This window comes from Oryx dammah, unplaced genomic scaffold (genome assembly GCF_014754425.2).
Source record: "Oryx dammah isolate SB20612 unplaced genomic scaffold, SCBI_Odam_1.1 HiC_scaffold_19, whole genome shotgun sequence".
Classification (NCBI taxonomy): Eukaryota; Metazoa; Chordata; class Mammalia; order Artiodactyla; family Bovidae; genus Oryx; species Oryx dammah.
The window spans coordinates 79,599,348-79,622,120 of NW_024070203.1; the positions used below are offsets into that span (position 1 = coordinate 79,599,348).

Genomic DNA, 22,773 nt, shown 5'->3' on the forward strand with positions numbered 1-22,773 from the left:
GTGAGCAGCTCGGGCGGGGCGAGCCGCGGGCGGGGCCGGCGCGGGCGGGGCGGGGCCGGCGCGGTCCACGAGGCCTCGGGCGGCGGGTGGACCCGGCTCGCCGGGCCGGGGCCCCCGGGAGGGGCGTCCGTAGGGACGTGCGGCGCCTTCCCAAGCCCATCGCAAGGGTCTGCGGCGCCCACAGGGGACGGAGACCCTGTGTCCCCCGCGGCCGGCTCTGTCCACTCCGCCGCGCGCCGCCCGCTCCCCACCCGCGCAGCTGCGCCGATGGTCTGGCCCGCTCCGGCCGCAGCCCACGTGGGCCGGCGGGCGAACGAGCGCCGGCTGGCAGAGCGGCGCCGAGGGGCGGCCCGCGGGTCCGGCTGGGTGAGCGGCGAGGGCCTGGCCACAGGTAAAGGGGGCGCGCTCCCTGCCCGGGGGCTCCAGGTCCGGCTCCCACCACCCTTCTCCTCCTCGGCTCTAGGCCGCGCCCCTGAACCGCGTGGCCTCGTAGGCCTTCGCGGCCCCGCGGAGGGTAAGCGATGTTTTTTTTACCCTTGGCGGGTGAGAAGGGCGCGCCGCGACGCTGGTGTGTTTAGCGCGCTTTGCCCGGGCGGTTGGGGGCGCTGGGTGATGGGGCGGGGGGGGGGGGGGGGCGCGCCGGGAGGGCGCCAACATGATGAGGGGCGCTTCCTCCGGAAGTTGGGCTTGGCGCCCCCCAAAACCGGTAGAATGCCCGGGAGGGTGGGGGGGTCAGGCCGTGTTCCCGAGGCCCCTAATTCCCAAACCGTTCTCCTCCCCATCTTTCAGTCTCCTGATCTAAGCCTCCCAGAGGTCGAAATCTTGCACCCTCGTCAAATGTATTTAAGCGCCAATGAAACTACTAAGGCGTACAGTGGAGAACTAGTCTATATGTGTTCAGTTCAGTCGCTCAGTCGTGTCCGACTCTGCGACCCGGTGAACCGCAGCACGCAGGCCTCCCTGTCCATCACCAACTCCCGGAGTTCACCCAGACTCGCGTCCATCGAGTCCGTGATGCCATCCAGCCATCTCATCCTCTGTCGTCCCCTTCTCCTCCTGCCCCCAATCCCTCCCAGCATCAGAGTCTTTTCCAATGAGTCAACTCTTCGCATGAGGTGGCCAAAGTACTGGAGTTTCAGCTTGAGCATCATTCCTTCCAAAGAAATCCCAGGGTTGATCTCCTTCAGAATGGACTGGTTGGATCTCCTTGCAGTCCAAGGAACTCTCAAGAGTCTTCTCCAACACCACAGTTCAAAAGCATCAATTCTTCGGCGCTTAGCCTTCTTCACAGTCCAACTCTCACATCCATACATAACCACATACATAACCAGAGTGGACTTCAAATTTTACTTAAAGCTTTTGGCTTTTGACGCAGACGCCTTTACCAGATTTTAAGTATTTTGTAAGCAAATGAGTTCACGGTAGTTGCAACCAATTCATTTCTGCCCAGAAAATCTGGGAGCAGTGCGAGACTCTGGGCCGGGGGGATACCGAAAGGCCCGGTGCATGCAGGGATAAAGACAGAGAGCCCTGCTCTCGTGAACGAACAATAGTCAATTGTTAGAAGTATACAGGGCAATGAAATGATGATGTAGCAAAGACAGTGCACTTGTAAAGAAAAACAAGTTATAAACCTTAGTTGTTTGTACGCTGCTGCTGCTAAGTCGCTTCAGTCGTGTCCGACTTTTAGCGACCCCATGAACTGCAGCCCACCAGGCTCCTCTGTCCATGGGATTTTCCAGGCAAGAGTACTGGAGTGGGGTGCCATTGTTTGTATAAAGACTGTTTAATGAATATGGATAGAATGCAAAAGCTGATTGTTCTGATGTGGGGGGAGGTTTTTTTTTGGAAGGATAATTGCTTTACAGAATTTTGTTTTCTTTCAAACCTCAACATGAATCAGCCATGAGTATACATACATTTCCTCCCTCCATCTCCTGCCCCATCCCACCCCTCCAGGTTGATACAGACCCCCGTTTGAGTTTCCTGAGCCATACAGCAAATTCCCAATTGGCTATCTATTTTACAAATGGTAATGTAAGTTGCCATGTTACTCTTTCCATACATCTCACCCTCTCCTCCCCTCTTTTGGGTAGAGTTTTGATTTGAGCCTGGCTCTAGAGACTTTGAAGTGAATTGGGGATTTCAGAAGTTTGAAGGAGGACAGAATGCTTGGACAAACTGAGAAGTCAGAACATTTTAGAGCTCAAGAATCATCTTATTATACCCATAACCTTTTAAAAACTTGCCTTTTAAAGAATGGTTATTGAATCCCCCATCATGGGCCAGTCCTGCTGAACCACCTTGAGAAACTTATCTTCAAGTAGCAGAATTTTGGTCTTCTGGCTTCCAACTGAATGCCCTCATGAGACTGCTGTGCAGAGAATGAATGTTGCAGCTTTGAGGAAAAACACGACAGATTTGGAGTCTCATTTCCCACCAGAGTTTAACAAAAATCACTCATAAGGCTGCTGTAATTACACTTTTCCTCTCTAAAATCATTTCAAAATGACAGAGATGTTTCACTTTTATATATTACTTTCAGGAGACTTTCCTAAACCGCAGATCTCCAAGAAGAGCTTAGACCCTGAAGCATTTATTTGGTCTAATTCCAAACATAAAACAAGCTGAAATTCAGTATGGAGAGAAACAAATCAAAAAGTTGTATGCAACAATTAAGTCCGAACTCATTTATGTTTGGTTGTGTAATCAGTGAATATAATGACTATTATATGGCTAATATGTTGGGCATTCTCCACATCCTGGACTCTATGCTGTATTTTAATGGATTGTCTTATTATATAAAAAATGCATCATTCACCCTTTAATTAAGCTGGCTAAATATAAAAGTCATTTCCTGATTAAAAAAAATCTCTTTATAAACAACCACTTTTTCAGACAAAATATACATGTATTCATTGCTGGTTGCTTGTAATACATTTCTGTCTGTTCATTTTGCTTATTAGTTTGAACCCCACCCCACACCTCCGTTTTGAAAGTCTTTTTCTTTGTTCCTGCAGTCAAACAGAATTTGGTTTTGTTTAATTCTCTTTTTGAGGAGCAGCTTTACCTGTGAAATAATCAATAGTGCTCCACCCTGAGAATAAAGCAAGAAATGACCTTCTACAATGATAATATTTTGATGATTCATTTAAGACTAAGTAGAATTCTTCTTGTTTTTGTGACTAATGTACATACATAAAATGCATCTGAATAATTCAGTGTTATTTTGATCAGCAATCTGCTTCTCAAATGTCCTTCAAATCAAATTTCAAGAGCTCTTAATTGCATAACCTTTTCTTTAAATATTAAGTTAATAGATTCAGCTGTAATTTTAATATTTACAGATGTTTGTTTTAAATGTTTTTCTCATGCCACTGATTTTGCTTTCTGTTTTTAAACTGTAAAGCATATCTTTATCTTTCCAGTTCAGAAGTTCCTGTCTTTTGGTTTGTAACTGAAACTGCCTTGTTTTTTGCTTTTCTCATGCTTAAAAACATCCGACCGCTTTAGTCATCTAAAGTAATAAACACCTTTGAATCAGCAAAAATAATTTCCAGTTTTATCTTTTTGTGGTTTGAATACTGTTTTAAATGTTTAAGTGAAATAAATTTCTCTTTTTTGATGGTTATGTATTTCTTTTGTAGGCAACTTTAAGAAAAATGGCCCTGTCAGCCCAACAGATACCCAGATGGCTCAACTCAATTAAGTTGAGTAGCTTCATGACTGCTCTGCAACTCAGAAAAGGTTTTCAGAGACCAGGAAAAACATTGTCATGTGGCAGTTTTGCTCAGCCCCGTGCGTCCTCTGAGGATTGCTTTCTCCAGTGGGGTTTTAGGACTTACAGGACTTCCTCCACGTGGAATAGTTCCCAGTCCGCCAACTCAAGTAGGCAAGAGATTAATTGTGCCCAAAGCACTTTGCTTCCTTCCATGAATGAGCCGCCACAGAAGACGCAAAAGATGCCCGGCCTTGATCCTGAGCTGTCCCTAGAAGGTACTTTCTCACCTTTCAGAAGACTCCCCTTTGCCTCACCTTGGTAGTTTGAACAAGCTACCTGTTTATATTTTGTTAGCCAATTTCAAGCCATACTTTGTGTCAGGAAAGAAAAAGAACAATCCACTTCTATTCATTTGCTTCTATTATGCAATAATCTGCTTGCTTTTATTAGGCCTCTGACTTACTAAGAAAAAGGTTTTTAGATTAATATGTTTAAGATTGTTTTATCGCTATGTCAATAGCACTTGCTTTCTATGTTCTTTATTTAGATATTTCTAGAAGGTTTATTAGGATCTAGTTTACCCTATTCTATATACCTAATCAGGGTATAATTTTGCTCAAGTGAAAGTCATCCTTTTTGAGTATACAGTTTTATGAATCTTGACATCATGCTTTTAGCTCTGTAGCAGCCACCACAGTCAACAAATAGAAAAAAAGAACAACTAGAACACCCCAAAAAACTCCCTCGTGTAAATTTCTTTAGTCACTTTTCTCCTGCCCGTGCTTCCCATTCTAGGAATATTCCTATGCAAGGAATGAATACTTTACTACAGATGAGATAATGTTAAGTAGATATAAACACAAGGGAGCTGGGGGATGAGGGCTGCGAGGGGAGACTGGCTGTGAGAAATGAGAAAGGGTAGAGATTGGAGACAGAAAAATAGAACATAAAGTCAAGGCTCTGATTCCTTAGCCCCAGGTGGGTTACAGTTCCCAGGGTCTTTTATACTGTGTTTGACTTGGGTGCCTGCATGCTAAGTCACTTCAGCATGTCCAGCTTTTGGCGACCCCATGGACTGTAGCCCGCCAGGCTCCTCTGTCCATAGGCTTCTCCAGGCAAGAATACTAGAGTGGGATGCCATGCCCTCCTCCAGGGGATCTTCCCGACCCAGGGATCGAACCCGTGTCTCTTGTGTCTTCTGCCTTGGCAGGCGGGTTCTTTACCGCAAGGGCCATAACAAAACCTCAGACTCAAGGCTGTACTAGAGAGGGTCACTTTGTGACAAAGGATTGGGGTTGATGAAAACAGAATCATAGAAATCCACTTACAAACATATTTGAGAATAACTTGGAGGAGAAAAGATGAGATCAAAATGACATTTCAGGATATGATGACTTTAACCCATACAATTCAGGCTGGTAGAGTATGTTGTACTTTTGGCCGAGTCAACAAGCTATGGTGGTAGACTCAATCTTTCTCAGAACGTACTATAGGTCATTAAGCATTCATACCTGTTGATAACGAGTAAAGGAAAGGAATTTTGTACTGGACTTCACCAACACATTTCTTACTTTGGAGGAATAGTAGTTGTTATCTAAATAGTCTTAACCTTACCTCTTAGAAGGGAGAAAATATATGGGATTTTTAGATGTTTAACTCAAAAATGACGCCAAGATTTAAAAAAAGCAAACTAGGCAAGAGACTACCTTTGTAGAAAGAACGTTTAAGTATACAGATTAGAAAGCTAACTTGCTTCTTTCCTACATCCTGGCCGCAAAGGACTGGACGACGTGCCTCCGTTGTCCCCATTGCAGCCGATTTCTGACGAGGAGGCTGTTCAGATTATCGCAGGCCCTCCATTGCCCCCATCTTCAGTCACACTTCGAGACTATGTGGATCATTCCGAGACTCTGAGGAAGTTAGTGCTTCTAGGTAAGTCTAAGTAACCCACACAGTTTTGTTTTGTTTTGTTTTGTTTTGTTTTGTTTTTGCCTTTTAAAATTAGCATTTCTATCTTTATCAAAGTACATGCACATGCCTAAAAGTCAAATAGTGGAAAAGGCTTCCAGTGAAAAACCATACTCCCAGCTTCATCCCTCCTGACCTGCATCCTGGACTGTCTGCTTTTACAGCTCTTTCTGTTGGTATTTCATCTCTAAATGTCCATATAATCACTTGTAGTGCTGTTGCTTGTTTAATCAGTTTTAGATATCAGTTAATCTCTTGCACACACGTACTTTTCCCCTTCATTCTCTTCAGTTCTCCCAATAGGCTATATTAACAATTTTAAAAATAAATCATTAGTCACTGATCCCATTATAATTCTAAATATTGCTCACTGCTCTCTAGGAAGTGTGCTATGATTGTTTTTCTTCCTGTACAGCCTTTCATTTTCTTGGAGTTAGTGATTGCTTTGTTTTTTGTTTGATTCCCTTCTTTGAATTCTTGAGTTTTCTTTGAACTTTCACACACCTTCCAGTGGCTGCTCAGGACAGTTTTTCCTAACCCTCTCAGATGATTTTCCTTCCATTTTCTTACTCCCCTGACCTTTCTCTGGAGCCCATTGTTCTGCTTTGGATGGCATCTCTAGGCGTGCTCTGTAACTATCTTAGCTTGTTGACTAGTAGGATGTACCTAGCATTGAAGGCAGCCAAGAGATCTCCCTGCAAACTTTGATGAGTCCTGTTTTATTTTTCAGTCTAGCACCTTACTGCAACTTTCTGCTTTTCCTGTTATCTCTGCATCTGGTGTTTCTCTTATTCTACATTCCCAGAGAATGAATTGAGGGATTGAGAGGAACAGGATAGGCTTGGGACTATCACAGACCCATCTGTTTCTCTCATGTCTTGGTCACTGCCTTCGTTTTCCGGAAAAAGTTAGGAGCTTCCTAACTTGATAGTCCTCCTTTGAGCAGTGTTCCCTGGTAATCTCTCTAGTATTAGTGCTCTTTCTAAAAAGCGGATCTGACTGTGTCAGTGACCTACTTGAAATCCTTCTGAGCTCTTCCTGGCCTGGCCCTTGCTCACCTCTTCAGCTCCACTTGCCTGCCACTCCCCTCCTTTTTGTTTGGCCAGGTCTGACAACTGGAGAACTTAACTCAAGTTCAAGTGACTTCCCAAATGTATTCTCTGACCCTTCAGACAGAGTGACTCCTCTAGGCGTCCCCCCTGCTTACCTCAGTCTGGACACTAAGAACACCTTTATAATTGTTTACACATATGTCCCTGTACAAGTTACTCAGATGTATAGGGAATGGCCTTTGTTCTCAAGAAGCTTCAGGTCTTCAGAAGCATCTAAATAATAATGGAAATCCAAAAACGAAAGGTACAGTGATAAATTCTACATAAGAGATACAAATAGTCTTCTGTGGGTTCAAACGAGAGAGAAAGATGACATCTGCTGTAAGCAGGGAAGTCCAGAATGTCCTCGGCCTTGGGAAAGGTCCCACGGGAAAGGCATGTGGCCCCTACCTTTGAATAATCTTCAGTATACTTAGAGTTTTGAAATACATTTCAGCCATTCCTTCATCTGTACGCTGATCCTTCAACAGCATGTCCTGGCAGTAACGTAAATGACAGTGCCCTAGAAGGAACCGCAATCCCATTGTTAAATAGTATTTTTTTTTTTTAATTGAAGTGGGTTGCCATTTCCTTTTCCAGGGGATCTTCCCGACTCAGGAATCCAACCCACGTCTCCTGCCTTGGCAGACAGATTCTTTACCACTGAGCCACCCAGGAAGCCGCTGTACAGTGTTTTTGAGGACCCAAGTGTCCTGGTTCTTCTCTGCTTCTCAGATCTGTTTCCTGCCTTTCTCTGCTCGTTCTCTGTCCCAGGAGGCTCATCTCTGTGCTCGGGCTCCTTTGCCAGCTGGCTTCTGAGCAGCTTTAGCCATGGGAGGCACATGCAGCAGGCTGGGGACGGCAGGTGGGAGTGCTTTTTCTCTGTCCCCTCCCCGTCTTGGGTCATGTAACTGCCTTGCTTCATGGCAACAGCTCCTGCTGAGAGCAGCCCTTGCTTAATAGCTTGCAGCTCCCTCTGGGTTCACAGGAGACTCCTTCCTCCTTGTCTCTTTAGCACTAGGGGTGCCATTGTTTATTCCTGTAACTGCTCACACCACTGTACAGAGTCCTTTCATTAAAGTTTTTTCATTTGAACTTGCTCGGGCAACCTCTGTTACCTGCCAGATGCTGGCTGATACACAGAGTGTGTGTAACCAAACTGAACTGATGGGTGAAAGCCAACTTAGGGCTGTGGTCACCTAGAAGTTAGCATCATGTATTATTCATTCTTTACATCTGCAGAAGTTGCCTGGTCCATAAGAGGCATCAGTGACTTTTTTTTTTCAAGTTAATGAAATCGTTGAGTCAGCCCACGTGATTTGTGCTGACAGCAATGTGCCCTCCTGGTGAGACTCTGCCCTCCTTTTGCTGTTAAGAAGCAGCTTTTGAGGAATTTGGTTTCAGCACAGTCAGGGCATGACAGCTCATGCTGAGCAAGGCACTTGCGCACACGTCAACTGCAATACTGAGTTAAACTGAAGTCCAAACCCTTGATGTGATTTTTAAAGCATACCTTCCCACATTTATCACAAATTTTTGGAACTTTGTTTAAATAAGATAGTTTAGCAAGTAAATAAATAAGATAGTTTCTATCTTATTTATCCACCCACCCAGTAATTTAAATCTTTTCTGTTAGTACAATTTTTAAAATTATACTATAGAAGAATTACATCTAGTTATTAAAACTGTAGCTATTAAGGAGAAAGAACCTAACTTCCTCTCCACCTCCAGCTGCGCTTTACAAAGGTAACCACCATCACCAGTTTGTTGAGGAGCTTCTTCACCTTTTTCTAAGCAAATGCATATATTACAGAAAGCCATGCAGTGGGTCTGTCTTATGTCTTCGTGTAGTCAAACTTACTGTTATTTTTTTTAAGTCTGTGTTTTCTTCTAGTAATTTTAGAGTTAGTATATATTTAGAGTCTTAATCTATCTGAAATTAATTTTTGTATCAGCTAGAGAAGGAATTAGTAATTATTTTTCAAATATATAGCTAGATGTCACATTGTGTTTTAATGAACAGTCCATCTTTTCCCCTGCTGATTTTAAATGTTATTATTTGAACACTAGATTTTTAGTTCATCTTGGATCTGTTTTTAGTCTTCATTCTGTGTGTATGTGTGTTTGTGTAATCTATTTTTCTGATAACTATCATCATATCAATGCCTGTTTAATGTCAAGAAGTTTGGGTTTAGAATTATATTTGGATCTAATACATGGAATTATAGACACCATTTTTAGAAGTGCTTTTATTTCATTGCATTTATATTTAAGACTGTAAAGTTACATCTAAAAAACAGTTTGAGAGTTTTTAACCTGAAGAAATATTTTTAAGAATATAAAATTTAAAAAAGAAAAAGAATATCTAAACAAAATTATACCTTATTATCTCATGTTTACGATAAGGAATAGGCCTTTCCTATTCACGTTTGATTTTTTTTTTTATCAGATAGAAAAGAAAATCAGAGAATAAAATGCTCAGTTTTAATGAGAATTTTGAATCAAAAGTTACTTTGATTCCCTGCTTAACTGAGGTGGACATCTAATTATATCCATAACCAAAGTCCAGTAACTTGCTTTCTCCCCCTTCTGACTTCCTCTCCTATCCCTTGTCTCATTTGCTTAGACTACCTCAGATTCTGAGACCTTGTTAAGGTGGAAGATGGTGTCCTTTCTGCTTCGTTGTTACTTGAGAACTGTATATTTCATGCGCTGTTTCATGAGCTCTTTCGAGTCTCTTGTCTTTATACTAGAGACAGTGTTTTGTTCCTCCTATGGAGGGATTCATAAGCCAATTTTTAAAATAATGCTTATAACTAAAATGATAAACTTCAAAGAAAGTAGCAGTTCATGGGGCTTGTTACCCTGCAGAATGATCAGTGAAGCAGTTACCATGGAGATCAGTAAGGGCTCATAGGCACCCTGCAATAGTATCCAAGAACCCTTAGATAAAGATGACGATGACAATGGATGGAAATTTAGCCCCAAATGCACTATTTTCCTTTATACATGACTTTGAAAGAAATACTAGGTTTTAATGTATTTTTATTTCTGCAACCAAATTAGAAGTTTCTGTTGGCCTGACTCAGGTCTCCTTTGGACAGGTCGTTTGCCTTCATCAGTAATTTTTGTGTTTCTATACATGACGTTTAATGACTCAGCCAGACAGGTATCTTCACACAGGGTTTGTCATTTATTCCAGGAGTGGATTTATCCAAGATAGAAAAACATCCCGATGCAGCCAACCTCCTCCTGCGACTGGATTTTGAAAAAGACATTAAGCAAATGCTCCTGTTTCTTAAAGATTTGGGCATAGAGGATACCCAACTGGGACCATTCCTGACAAAAAACTACGCTATTTTCTCTGAAGACCTTGAAAATCTGAAGACCAGGTAGGGCTGTTAGATTGATTTTCATATAAACCAAGAAGGGGCTGTGAAGAAATAACATGCATAAGTTATTTTTTTAAGTCTCAGCAGCATAAGGATCTGCTGACGTAATGAATGTGAATGTGACTTTTTGTTATGGACCTTCTTTGATCAGAATTAAGTGTCTAGGGACTTCCCTGTGGTCCAGAGGCCAAAACTCTGTGCTCCCAATGCAGGGGACCTGGATTTGATCCCTGGTCAGGGAACTGGACCCCAAGTGATGCAACTAAAGATCCCGCACGCTGCAGTGAAGGTCAGAGATCCCGTGTGCCTCAATTAAGACCTGGCACAGCCAAATGAATAAATACTTAAAAAAAATTAAGTATCTAAATTACTTCTTTTGTTCAACTACCCATTATTATTTTTATGCTTTCAATTTATTGCTAAGCCACTACTTTGCTGTTTCTCTTTGGAAACTAGGATAAGTTTTTTTTTAATCCATTAATAAATGGCTGAATTATCTGAGAGCACACCTTAAGGTATAAAAGCCTGATCTTTTCTATTGTTGTTTCTGGCCAATGTTGGATGGTAGATATTTAACCTTCTTTTGGCAAATACTGTATAATTTGCTTAGTTGCTTCTGTCAGTTGGCTATTTTGGTTTTTCCTTTTTTTAAAAAAATAACACTCTTATAAACATCTGTGTACTTTACTCAGTATTCAAGGAATTTATTGAATTTGTGAGAATTGATTCAGTCAGGTACTACTGACCTGTGAGGTGAGAATCCCTCTGGGCACTGGCGACATCACAGAATAAGACAGAGTCTGCGTCTTTTAAGTTCACATCTTGGATTTATCATCACTGTGACCTCGTACCTAAATCAGGTTTTCCCAGACTTACTGCTTGAGAGCACTATTCACTCTGCTGCCCAAATCGGAAATACTGATATTGACTTGGACTTCTCGTCTTATATCATCCACATCTAAGAAATAACCAAGGTCTGTTGGTTCTATTTGTGTTGCTCTCAAATCTTAATCTTCCCTTTGAATACTTGACCTCGGGTCCCCGTCGTCTCACCTGAAGGACGCTGCAACCTTCTCCTGACTAATCTGCCTCTCATCTTCTCTCCCAGACTGTTCTCACACCGGTTTCGGAGAGCTCCGTAGTTCCTTGAAGGTCTCTGAGGAAAAAACAGAACAACAGCAAAAAAACGTATTTCTTACATAATTATTCTTTAATAATTTGAGCCCTTACTGTATAAGCAAGGCACTTAGATGTCCTCTCTCCCTTCATGTGACTTATAGTCTGGTGTAACACAGACAGGCTGTTACAGTTCAGAGGTTGGAAAGAAGGGAAATGGTTCTAAGGGACTCAGGCTGATGTGGCCAGCTCTGCCCCTGACTGTCTGGAACACTCCTCCTCTCCCCGTGTAAAAACCAGCTTGCCCTTTTGCTCAGGATGCAGTCCAAGGAAGAGTACATACCAAGAGGTGGAGATCACTGGGAACCATTTCAGAGGCTGTCCAATGCACCTTTATTATTTATATCCTTGGGAGAGGCAGAGAGAGGTTAAATAATTTGCCCTAGATACTCCAGGCAGTCTAAGTGGCAAAGCTGAGATTCAGATCCACTTAGTCTAACTTCAGAGTCCTCGCTACTATTACTGTACTGCTTCCCTACTTTTAATTCCATGAAGGAAGCATACATTTAAAAGGAGGTTAACTTGCTCAAGATCATACATACACATATAAGAATAACAAAGATTATTTTCATGTACAGAGTATAGTCTAATGGGTCCAAACCTGGCTGTCAAATTAAATTGGAACATTTTTTAAAAGAATTACTTGGAATTTTTTAATAGGTAATTTACCACATAAACTTAAAATGTGATACAAAGAAAAGTAAGCTTCTCCTGGAAGATGCGAAGGTATAATCTTTTTTTGAACTTAGCTTCTGGCTCTGGTATGTACAGATTTATTTTCTAGAATTTCTGTGATTGCACTGACTGTATACACTTGTTTGCTTTTCAATGAAGAGAATTTGAAACATATTAAAGAGTTGGTTGATTATTTTTAAGAATCAAATGAATGGTGTGCATTTAAGTTATTAGAATTTTTTTTTTTTTGGCTGGGCCTTGTATCTTAATTTTTTATGGGAAAAGTTATCACAGTAGACAACAGCTTCAATAGTGTTTCTTAATTAGATATTGGTCTCTCCTGTGACCAAAAAAAGAAAAAAAACCGTAATTGTCCTTGCCAGCCTACTTATTCCTATTCCTCATCAGCCTTGTAAGACCTGTCTACATAGGCAGGTACTATTACCAATTTTTTTGATCAACTAGCTGAGAATATTTTATCATACACCAGCATGTATGTCTATGTGCACTCATATACAAGAGCACACACACACACAGTTGGTAGCATTCATACAACTATGCTGCACCTCACATTATTAACTCTATTTCGGAGATAGTTTTTTATTGGCTCTTCCTATTCTTTTTAACCCTTTTTCGGTTCATGCTACAGATCTGTCTGGTCCCCTTTTGGTAAACACAGTGGTTATTTTCTAGTCTTTACTGTCACAGAGAGGCTGCAGTGACTCCCCTTTTATAGAAATCATTTCACACATATTGGTATATATCTGTAGAACACATTTCTAGAAGTAGAATTGCTAGGTCAAAGGGTATATGTATTTATAATTTTAACAGATAGATTGCCCTTCATGTCGTTGTCATCGTGAAGCTCAGTCGTGTCCAACTCTTCGCGACCCCATGGACTGTAGCCTACCAGGCCCCTCCCTCCATGGGATTCTCCAGGCAAGAGCACTGGAGTGGGGCGCCATGCCCCTCATGTAGGCTTTCCAGTTTACACTCCCACCAACAGTGTGCACGTGTGCCAGCTTCCTTATTATCCTTATAATACAGTGTCATTGAGCTTTATAATTTCAGTTCATTGTATTGATAAAAACATAACCTTGTAGTTTTGGAAATGATGTTTAGACCATCAGATGTTTGAAGGATCTTTTCATATGTTGAATGTCTGTTTACATTTCCTTTTCTATAAATTATGTGTGTCCTTTAGCGTTTTTAATTGGGCCTTTTCTCTTTTTTTTGGTAAGCATTTTTTAATATATTAACAAAATTAGTTCTTTCTCTATGACATGTTGTAAATATTTTTCCCAAACTGTCACTTGTCTGACTTGGTTGGTGATTTTTTTTTTTTTGCCTTGCATTTAAATTTTTGTGTAGTTTTATCCATTTTTTTCCTCTCATCTCCTCTAAGGGCCTGGGTTAAAGGAGTAATAGTCATTTAGTGTAAAATATAAGTTCTGATACATGGCATAAAGATATCATAGTCATTAGGGTTAGGCATGCCTGAGTTCAAATTTCAGCTCTGTCATTAATTAGCTAGTGGCCTAAGACAAGTTATTTAACTTCTCTTAATCTGTGTTTCTTCAAATGCAATGTGAGAAATTTACCTGGCTTACAGGGGTTTGTTTGTTTTTCTGATGAGAATCTAACAAAATAATGTCCTAGAATATTTTAGGCATTTAAAATGGCTTTCACTAATGTTTATAGATTTTAAAAATCAATAATGTTACTTTATAGTCATACTTTCTGGACTTTACTGCCTTATTTTGGTTCCCAGAAACAGCAGGAGATTTCTCAGTTGTTAACAAAATACATACTGAAAGACTATAGTGAAAATTATTTATGAAAATACATTCTAAGAATTCTCTGGCAGTTTAGGACTCTGTGCATCCACTGCTTAGCTCCCTTCAGGGAACTAAGACCCTAAAGCCATGAGACAATGAGACAGCCAAAAAAAAAAAAAAATTCCTCTTTCCAGTCTTAGCCACATGCTTTGATTTTTCTTTGTAAAAAGAGTTCTGAATCTCTTCTTAATTTCTGTTTTCTATTCTTAGCAAAAAAATTCTAAAACAGAAGCTCTTTTCTTTTTTTAACCAACCAATAAAACAAGTCAGATTAACTGAAAAGCAAATCTGTTTGTTTAGTGGATTTCAGAAATATTTTCTAATTATAAATGGAAAAGCTGGATGGGTACTTGTTTTGTTTTAACCACGTGTGCGTGCTTGCTCAGTCATATCCAACTCTTTGCAACCCCATGGACCGTAGTCCGCCAGACTCCTCTAGCCATGGAATTCTCCAGGCAAGAATACTGGACTGGGTTGCCATTTCCTTCTCCGGAGGATCTTTCCGACCCAGGGATTGAACCGTCGTTTCTAACATCTCCTGCATTGGCAGGCAGATTTTTTTTACCAGTGCGCCACCTGGAAAGCCATTTAGTTTAACCATATTTGGGTCATTATTATAGAATGTTTTTGTTTAAACTTTTTTTTTTTTTTGGTTTGTGACTGCTTTAAAAACAGTTGTTACTTTCGAAGGTAGCAAGACACTAGTAAATATTTACAATATGTCCATGTATTTTGTTTCTCTAGGGTAGCTTATCTACAGTCAAAAAATTTCAGTAAGGCAGATATTGCACAGATGGTCAGAAATGCACCATTCCTTCTGAGTTTTTCAGTGGAGAGATTGGATAACAGACTGGGATTTTTTCAGAAAGAACTTGAACTTAGTGTGAAGAAGGTAAAAGAGAAGTGGAGAATTCGTATATTTCCATGTCAACTACATTTAGTAACTGTTAAAGCTCATGTTTCTAACTGATGCCTGGCCTGTATGAATTCTATCAATGCCTGGTATTTTCTGTACAAGAATGGATTACCTTACTAGGTTAATGATACTGCTATATCATTTTATGATAATTTCATCAAGTTGCTTCCTTAACTATTATTTTGAGCATTTGTTTTTTTCCTCAAACAGTAATAAGTATTTGTATTTCTGGGCTCCTTAGCATTTCTCTCCTGGGTCATATTTTAAATTTTACTTTCATATCCTAGTTATGCCTTGTTTTTTCCAAACTAGTTGAATATGCATGTATATTAATAATAGATTGTTTTATAACTGTAGACTAGAGATCTGGTAATTCGTCTCCCAAGGCTACTAACTGGAAGTCTGGAGCCTGTGAAGGAAAACATGAAGGTAGGACAACAATAAGTTTTGGAGAAACCTGCTTCTGAAGTGTTTCAGTCCTCTGAAGGTAATGGGTTTTGCTCTCATCATCTTAAAGAAAACCAGATTGTAAAAGAATGGATTTCTAAGAAGGTGAACCTAGGAAATAGTATGATAAATATACTGCAGGTGGTTTATTTTAGTTTATAATTTTTTCACATATTGAGCAGGTGTTACATGAGTAAGTTGCCTTGCAGACATTGGTACCGTAATCCTAGAGGAGCAGGTTAGGTATCTGGGTGGGACCTGGAAGCCACTTCCTTTGCCCAGGATGAGGGTCTGTGTCGTTGTCCCCTAGGTGGGAGACGAGCGGCAGCGTCTGGGAGCTTCTTTGCAGAGGGTAGTGCCAGCACATTGCTGTGCCAGGACCCAGCTCTAGTTCCATCAGAGAACACACCAGACACTCTATACTGCTGTGTAGAACCAGGGGCAGCTGACTTGTTAGTGTCCCACAGCGGTCATGGAAATTATTATATAAGGCCTATTTGCTGAGGTGCCTAAGGTGTTCGATACCCAGCTGTTGAAGAAATTTGTATTGAGCATCTGCCCTTGTTCTTTTCTGGGGAGACAGTCCCTGCCGTTGTGGAGTTTACAGTCCAGTGGAGGGGATCGCCTGCAAAGTGATGAGAGCGATGGATGGTGGGGAACCATAGGATACTATGAATGCACACAGAGGACCTGTCCCACATTGGAGTGTTTTTTTTTTTTCAATCATCTCTGTTGGGAATTTTAACATGTAGCATTTCCAGATGACATGATTCGGAGTGTGCTTGGGAGCAGAGGCTCAGAAAGCACTTTGATCATCTTCCTGCCAGTCTGTGTGGTGGAGGGTCCATACAGATAACCTGACCAGGCCTCCTGTGGCCACTGTTCCTCTATCTTGTAATTATGATGGCTGCTTTGGTGAGCTTCGTAATGGTCATCAGGCTGTGAGTAGCTCACCCTCAAGAGAGAGGTTTAAAATTCAGGCTACCCCAGAAGCAAGCAGTCACGAACCCTTATGGGCATAGCCATCTCCGGATTTTAATGTCCTTAAATTTTGAAAGAATTAATGTGTCCTCTGGCATGTTACCAAAATAACTATTTGTGTTGGTGATTCATGGGCTTCCCTGGTAGCTCAGTGGTAAAGAATCCACCTGCCAATGCAGAAGACACAGGTTTGATCGCTGGGTCGGGAAGATCTCTGGTATCCTTGCCTGGGAAATCGTATGGACAGAGGAGGCTGGCGGGCCGCAGTCCAGGGGGTCTCTAAAGAGCTGGACTCAACTTAGGGACTGAACAACAGCAAGCAATGACTTTCGTGCTCCATCACAACTCTGCTTTCTTCTAGGTTTTTCGGCTGGAACTAGGTTTTCAGCAGAATGAAATTCAACACATGATCACCAAGATCCCGAAGATGCTGACTGCAAATAAAAGGAAACTGACCGAGACTTTCGACTACGTGCACAACGTGATGCGCGTGCCCCACCACCTCATGGTCAGGTTCCCACAGGTGAGGCACTCCCAGCTCTCGGTCCTGGAGAGCTGCCGTCACCCCTCGTCCAGAACTCCCGCAAGCACACCGTGCTCTCGGCTTGTGAAAAGCCCGTGCTATTTGTGAAAGAATCAAACCAAACAGTCCCGTTCTGAGAGCTGAATTAAGACCATATTTCTTTTTTTTTTAATTTATTTTAATTGGAGGCTAATTACAATATTGTAGTGGTTTTTGCCATATATTGACATGAATCAGCCATGGGTGTACATGTGTTCACCATCCTGAACCTCCCTCCCACCTCCCTCCCCATCCCATCCTTCAGGGGCATCCCAGTGCACCAGCCCTGAGCACCCTATCTCATGCATAGAACCTGGACTGGTGACCTATTTCACATATGGTAATACACGTTTCAATGCTATTCTCTCAAATCATCCCACCCTCGCCTTCTCCCACAGAGTCCAAAAGTCTGTTCTTTATATCTGTGTCTCTTTTGCTGTCTTGCATATAGGGTCATCATTACTATCTTTCTAAATTCCATATATATGTGTTAGTATACTGTATTGGTGTTTTTATTTCTGACTGACTTCTCTCTGTATAATAGGCTCCAGTTTCATCCACCTCATTAGAACTGATTCAAATGCATTCTCTTTAATAGCTGAGTAATATTCCATTGTGTATATGTACCACAGCTTTCTTATCCATTTGTCTGCCGATGGGCATCTAGGTTGCTTCCATGTCCAAACTGTTGTAAACAGTGCTGCAGTGAACATTGGGGTACACGTGTCTCTTTCAACTCTGATTTCCTCGGTGTGTATGCCCAGCAGTGGGATTGCTGGGTCATATAAGGCCATATTTCTTTTTGCCCATCTTTGTATCAAGACCACAATCTAGCAAATGTAGTAGTGGGATTACTTGTGAGAGAGAAGGGCACCCATATACATCTCTGGAGGAAAAATAAGTGATGAATCTGTTTCTCTGTGGTTTGTACCTTGTCTTCGTTCGGCCTGTTGGAATCTAAATTGTTCTCTCCTGTGTGCTTCTCTATTCACATGGAAATAGATTACTTCTCTTAAAGATTTTTTTCCATTCTAAATGTATTTTATTCACAGTCTGCCTAACTCCATTAGTTAACAAGCCATGTTGTAATGATCTCTTATCAAAGCATGTAGTTCTTAGCTCCAGTTAGTCATCATGCCAAAGCCATAATTATGTTTTCTAAGCTGATCAGACTTTCCTGTTCTTTAGCTGGTGAGTGACATTATCTGCTTGTTCAGAAGAATGTTTCTTTGAAAGCAGGTCTTGTCTGATTTATACACTGCTAAATTCCCTGCACCTGGAATTAGAAGGGACCAATTAGTAGGTACTGGATAGATATCTGTTGAACAAATGAATGAATCTCATGAAAGTCATCCTTCTTTCCTATTTGGCATGTGAATAGACACTCAGTAAGTATTCAGTGGATAAATGAAAGATTGAATTGCATTAAAGTGATTCCTCCATTTGCTACATGTGTTCTCAATGAAAAGGTGGGCAATGAAACATGACTTTAATACAACTCTCAGAACTAGCCTCCATTAGGTACAGTTTCCTCACAAACAACAACATTTATTTACCTATCGTATTTCACTGTGAATGGGCCCTTAATAGAGAATTTTTGTTTCATCAAATGCATGAGTATTCATTATAAGAAGCGTTAGAAGCCTGCAGGGGTACAAATTTGGCTTTATGGAACCATCATAAAGTAAGGAATCTTCAACTAAAAAGCAATAACAGTTTTCCACTTGGTTGATAGATAATTCCGTGAGACTAGAGCATGATAAAAGAAGGTGATTTGAGGATTAAAAATCAATGAGTCATGGTCTGTATTCTCATGGAACTTGTAATCTAGTGTGAAAGACAGATTTTTAGAATGTAAATTGCTTTACATAATGTTAGAGTCTTAGCCAGATACCATATATATACAGCTATTGATTTAATTTAGGAGAGGCAGGAAGATCTTAGAAATAACAACAGCTATTGTTTGCTTATTTACTATGTGCCAGCTCTGGCTCTACTGCTTTACTTGTATTAATTCATTTAATCTTCACAGCAGCCCATGAGGTAGGTAGTATTATTGTCCCTACTTCCCAAATGAAGAAATTAAGCATAAAGAGATTCAGTAGCTTGTCTAAGGTTACCCAGGTAACAGGGGCCAGAGCTCGGATTAGAACTCTGGCAGTCAGTTTGAAAACCCATGCTCTCACCTGAGATCTGCTGCTACTCTAAGGAGTGACATGTGAGTTGTCAGTAGAATGAGTTGGGTTTAACAATGGACAGAAATTTTGCAAGTAGAGAAAAATATTAGCTTGACTAGATACATCAACAGAGAAGGCAATGGCAACCCACTCCAGTACTCTTGCCTGGAAAATCCCATGGACGAAGGAGCCTGGTAGGCTGCGGTCCATGGGGTCGCTACGAGTCGGGCATGACTGAGCGACTTCACTTTCACTTTTCACTTTAATGCATTGGAGAAGGAAATGGCAACCCACTCCAGTGTTCTTGCCTGGAGAATCCCAGGGACGGGGGAGCCTGATGGGCTGCCGTCTATGGGGTTGCACAGAGTCGGACATGACTGAAGTGACTTAGCAGTAGCAGATATATCAAAATCAGTTGTTTAAAAACACAGATATTTTTTTTTTGTTAGGTACCCCAGATCCTGGCTTCTGAGAAGCCCAGTTATAGATGTGTGGCTTCCACATTGGGAGGATTCTCAGACTCATATGTAGGGTTTTTGTTTTTTTTTTTTTCCTTTAAAAAAAAAAAAGTTTCATTAATGGAAACATAGGCTAAACTGACAGCCAGGACTGTGAGGGAACTGATGTAGACTTAAAATTTTTGGCTGGTGCTTTAAAATCTTAGTAGTATGAAACAATTTTCTCATGCAAATAACAGTTCTGGTTGGTACATAGTTTTATGATTAAAAATGGAGAAGCGCTTCTAACTTTAAAACTAGGGTTAATTTAGTCATTTCAGAGCAGTGACCATGGAAGATAAAAGGTAACAAAAGCAGTGAGAGTAATAACAAGGAAGAAATCACTTTCAGGAATGAGGCTTATCCCTTGTTCTCCTCTTACCTTATGGGTTTCTGTGAAGGCAGAGCTGAAGTCCATGTTAGGACAGAAGGGGATCGAGAGAGAGAAACTTCAGCAGTGACTTTTGGACTTGAAAGATCATACAAATCTAAATCGATGATACTGAATTCACTTTGAACCACTGGGAAACTAATATAGTTATCTAGTCATAAGCTGTATAATTGCCTCAAAGCATTATTATATTTAGGAAATGAATAATAGTTTAGGAGCTTCAGAGTCATGTGTGGTCTTGTCTGTATGTTGTGTAAGCTGAGAGTGACTGGAAGAGTCATATATAAGAAACACCTAAACGCTTCTTATGTCTTTTGAGCAATATTAATACGATAATCAAAATGCAGTTACCACAATGAAGGCAGAGTAGCGCCTAATTTGTTTCTGCCGAGAGAGAAAAAGATGTTCCAAAAGCAAGCCAATCTCATGTTGAGTTAGCACACTATACTTTTACGCCATTCCTCAGGAGTTTTAACTCCAAAGCAGTTAAGTTGCTCCCCTGAAGTCCAGGTTCATTTCATTTTAATACCAGTCAGAGGGAGCAACAGGAATTTAAAAAGAAAGAAAGGGAAATAGGGAAGCTTCACAGATGTGTGAAATCTTACACAACTTTTCATGCCATAAAGCACCATCTCTCACTTGGGTTCTCCAGCTTGGCAAGCATCAGAATCACTTGGAGGACTTGTGGGCCCCACTCTCAAAGTTTCTGATTTAGTAGATTTGGGGTGGGACCGTCGGGTTTGCTTAATAAGCAGCTCCTCCGGTCTCTCCGAATAAGTCTGGCCTTCGCCTACAGTGCAGCACTTCATTATTTTAGAATTGTTCTGAATTTAGTTTTGAGTTCCTAATTTTTAATCATAATTTCTTAGTAGAAGCCAAAGGGTTTAAACACTCTAGCATTTACCATATTTATTGAACATGTGGTTAATTCTTTATATTTTTTAACTCTTTTTTTCTTTTCTAGGTATTTAATACAAGGTTGTTTAAAGTCAAAGAAAGACATTTGTTTCTTGCCTATTTAGGAAGAGCACAGTATGACCCGACAAAACCTAACTACATCTCTTTAGACAAATTGGTATCCGTGCCAGATGGAATATTTTGTGAAGGGATGGCCAAGGCATCAGTACAAGACTTCGAGAAATTCTTAAAAACTCTTTAGTTTTTGATGAATGTTAAAATGTAATAATGTAAAGTGTATGTATATATGAATAAATATATTTTCAAATAAAAGCTTCAGACCTCTATTATAAATTTGAGGACACTTCTGATAGATGCTTCTTCCAAGTTTCTGGTGACTTAACTCACATTTGACTCAACCATTTCCTTCCTTCTTGGGAAAGAGACCTAAAATACAGCAAGCTTAGAGAAAGGGAGGCTGTTTACCAGGCTGGTGTGCTGTCCTGGTGAAGGTGGGAACAGTGGAGAATTTTCCTTCTTGTTTTAAAGGTCTTTTAAAATCGTTTCATCACAAGATAGCTATTTTATTTGTTGTCGTTTTTTTTTTTTTTTTTTAATTTTATTATACTTTACAATACTGTATTGGTTTTGCCATACATGAACATGAATCCACCACGGGTGTACATGAGTTCCCAATCCTGAACCCCCCTCCCACCTCCCTCCCCATACCATCTCTCTGGGTCATCCCAGTGCACCAGCCCCAAGCATCCTGTATCCTGCATTGAACCTAGAATGGCGATTTGTTTCTTACATGATATTATACACATTTCAATGCCATTCTCCTAAATCATCCCACCCTCTCCCTCTCCCTCAGAGTCCAAAAGTCTGTTCTATACATCTGTGTCTCTTTTGCTGTCTCGCATACAGGGTTATCGTTACCATCTTTCTAAATTCCATATATATGTGTTAGTATGCTGTATTGGTGTTTTTCTTTCTGGCTTACTTCACTCTGTATAATCGGCCCCAGTTTCATCCACCCCATTAGAACTGATTGAAATGTAATGGCTGAGTAATACTCCATTGTGTATATGTACCACAGCTTTCTTATCCATTCATCTGCTGATGGACATCTAGGTTGCTTCCATGTCCTGGCTATTATAAGCAGTGCTGCAATGAACATTGAGGTACACGGGTCTCTTTCTATTCTGGTTTCCTCGGTGTGTGTGTGTGCCCAGCAGTGGGATTGCTGGGTCATAAGGCAGTTCTATTTCCAGTTTTTTAAGGAATCTGCACACTGTTCTCCATAGTGGCTGTACTAGTTTGGGAATTAAGAGGGTTCCCTTTTCTCCACACCCTCTCCAGCATTTATTGCTTGTAGACTTTTGGATCGCAGCCATTCTGACTGCTGTGAAATGGTACCTCATTGTGGTCTTGATTTACATTTCTCTGATAATGAGCGATGTTGAGCATCTTTTCATGTGTTGGTTAGCCATCTGTATGTCTTCTTTGGAGAAATGTCTATTTAGTTCTTTGGCCCATTTTTTGATTGGGTCGTTTACCTGTTAGGAGTTCAGAGCATGCCATATTATCCATCTAGTAGCTAGTACTCTCTTACATTTTGCTACAGAACAGATTCGATTTTGGTTTATCTGCACCGTTATGTTCCTGAGCAAAGAAAGATATTGAAAGTTGCCCACAGTTGGCTACTGAGAATCTGGAAAGAAAAAGGGATAGGAAAATCATTTGAAGGACAGCAATGAGACGTAGTAAAAGGCCACATAACAAACCTTTGTCTTATGGCCGGGGTATAAAGATTTAGCATGAAATGACACTATTTTTTCCTGTTTCCCATCTAGACATGTGATCCTGGGCACAGGATCTGATTATTTGTGAGATGAGGCATCATGGCTTCAGGTATCTGCCTTAGGATCACGAGACTGTTGACACTGGTGGCCCTCAGGAAGCCACCCTGGTATTTGCACTCCCGTTGTAGTCCGCTCCCACACTGACCCAGGCGGTGCGTTCTGGTCACTCTGGTTCATGG

The 22,773-nt window shown here is 41.0% G+C and overlaps 1 protein-coding gene across 2 annotated transcripts; it reads left to right on the forward strand.

Moving 5' to 3' along the window:
- The first annotated feature begins 62 nt into the window (after positions 1–62).
- Positions 63–21,088, forward strand: MTERF3 (mitochondrial transcription termination factor 3). 2 transcript variants are annotated; one of them, XM_040261031.1, is made up of 8 exons: positions 63–514; positions 3,648–3,996; positions 5,501–5,653; positions 9,983–10,172; positions 14,606–14,753; positions 15,135–15,206; positions 16,567–16,728; positions 20,797–21,088. In XM_040261031.1, exons 2-8 carry the CDS (start codon positions 3,663–3,665, stop codon positions 20,989–20,991), a joined length of 1,254 nt encoding a protein of 417 aa, XP_040116965.1. In that variant the 5' UTR covers positions 63–514; positions 3,648–3,662; the 3' UTR covers positions 20,992–21,088. The 2 variants fall into 2 exon arrangements, with proteins under 2 accessions (XP_040116965.1, XP_040116966.1); XM_040261032.1 differs by having other exon boundaries at positions 295–391.
- Positions 21,089–22,773: the final 1,685 nt, after the last annotated feature.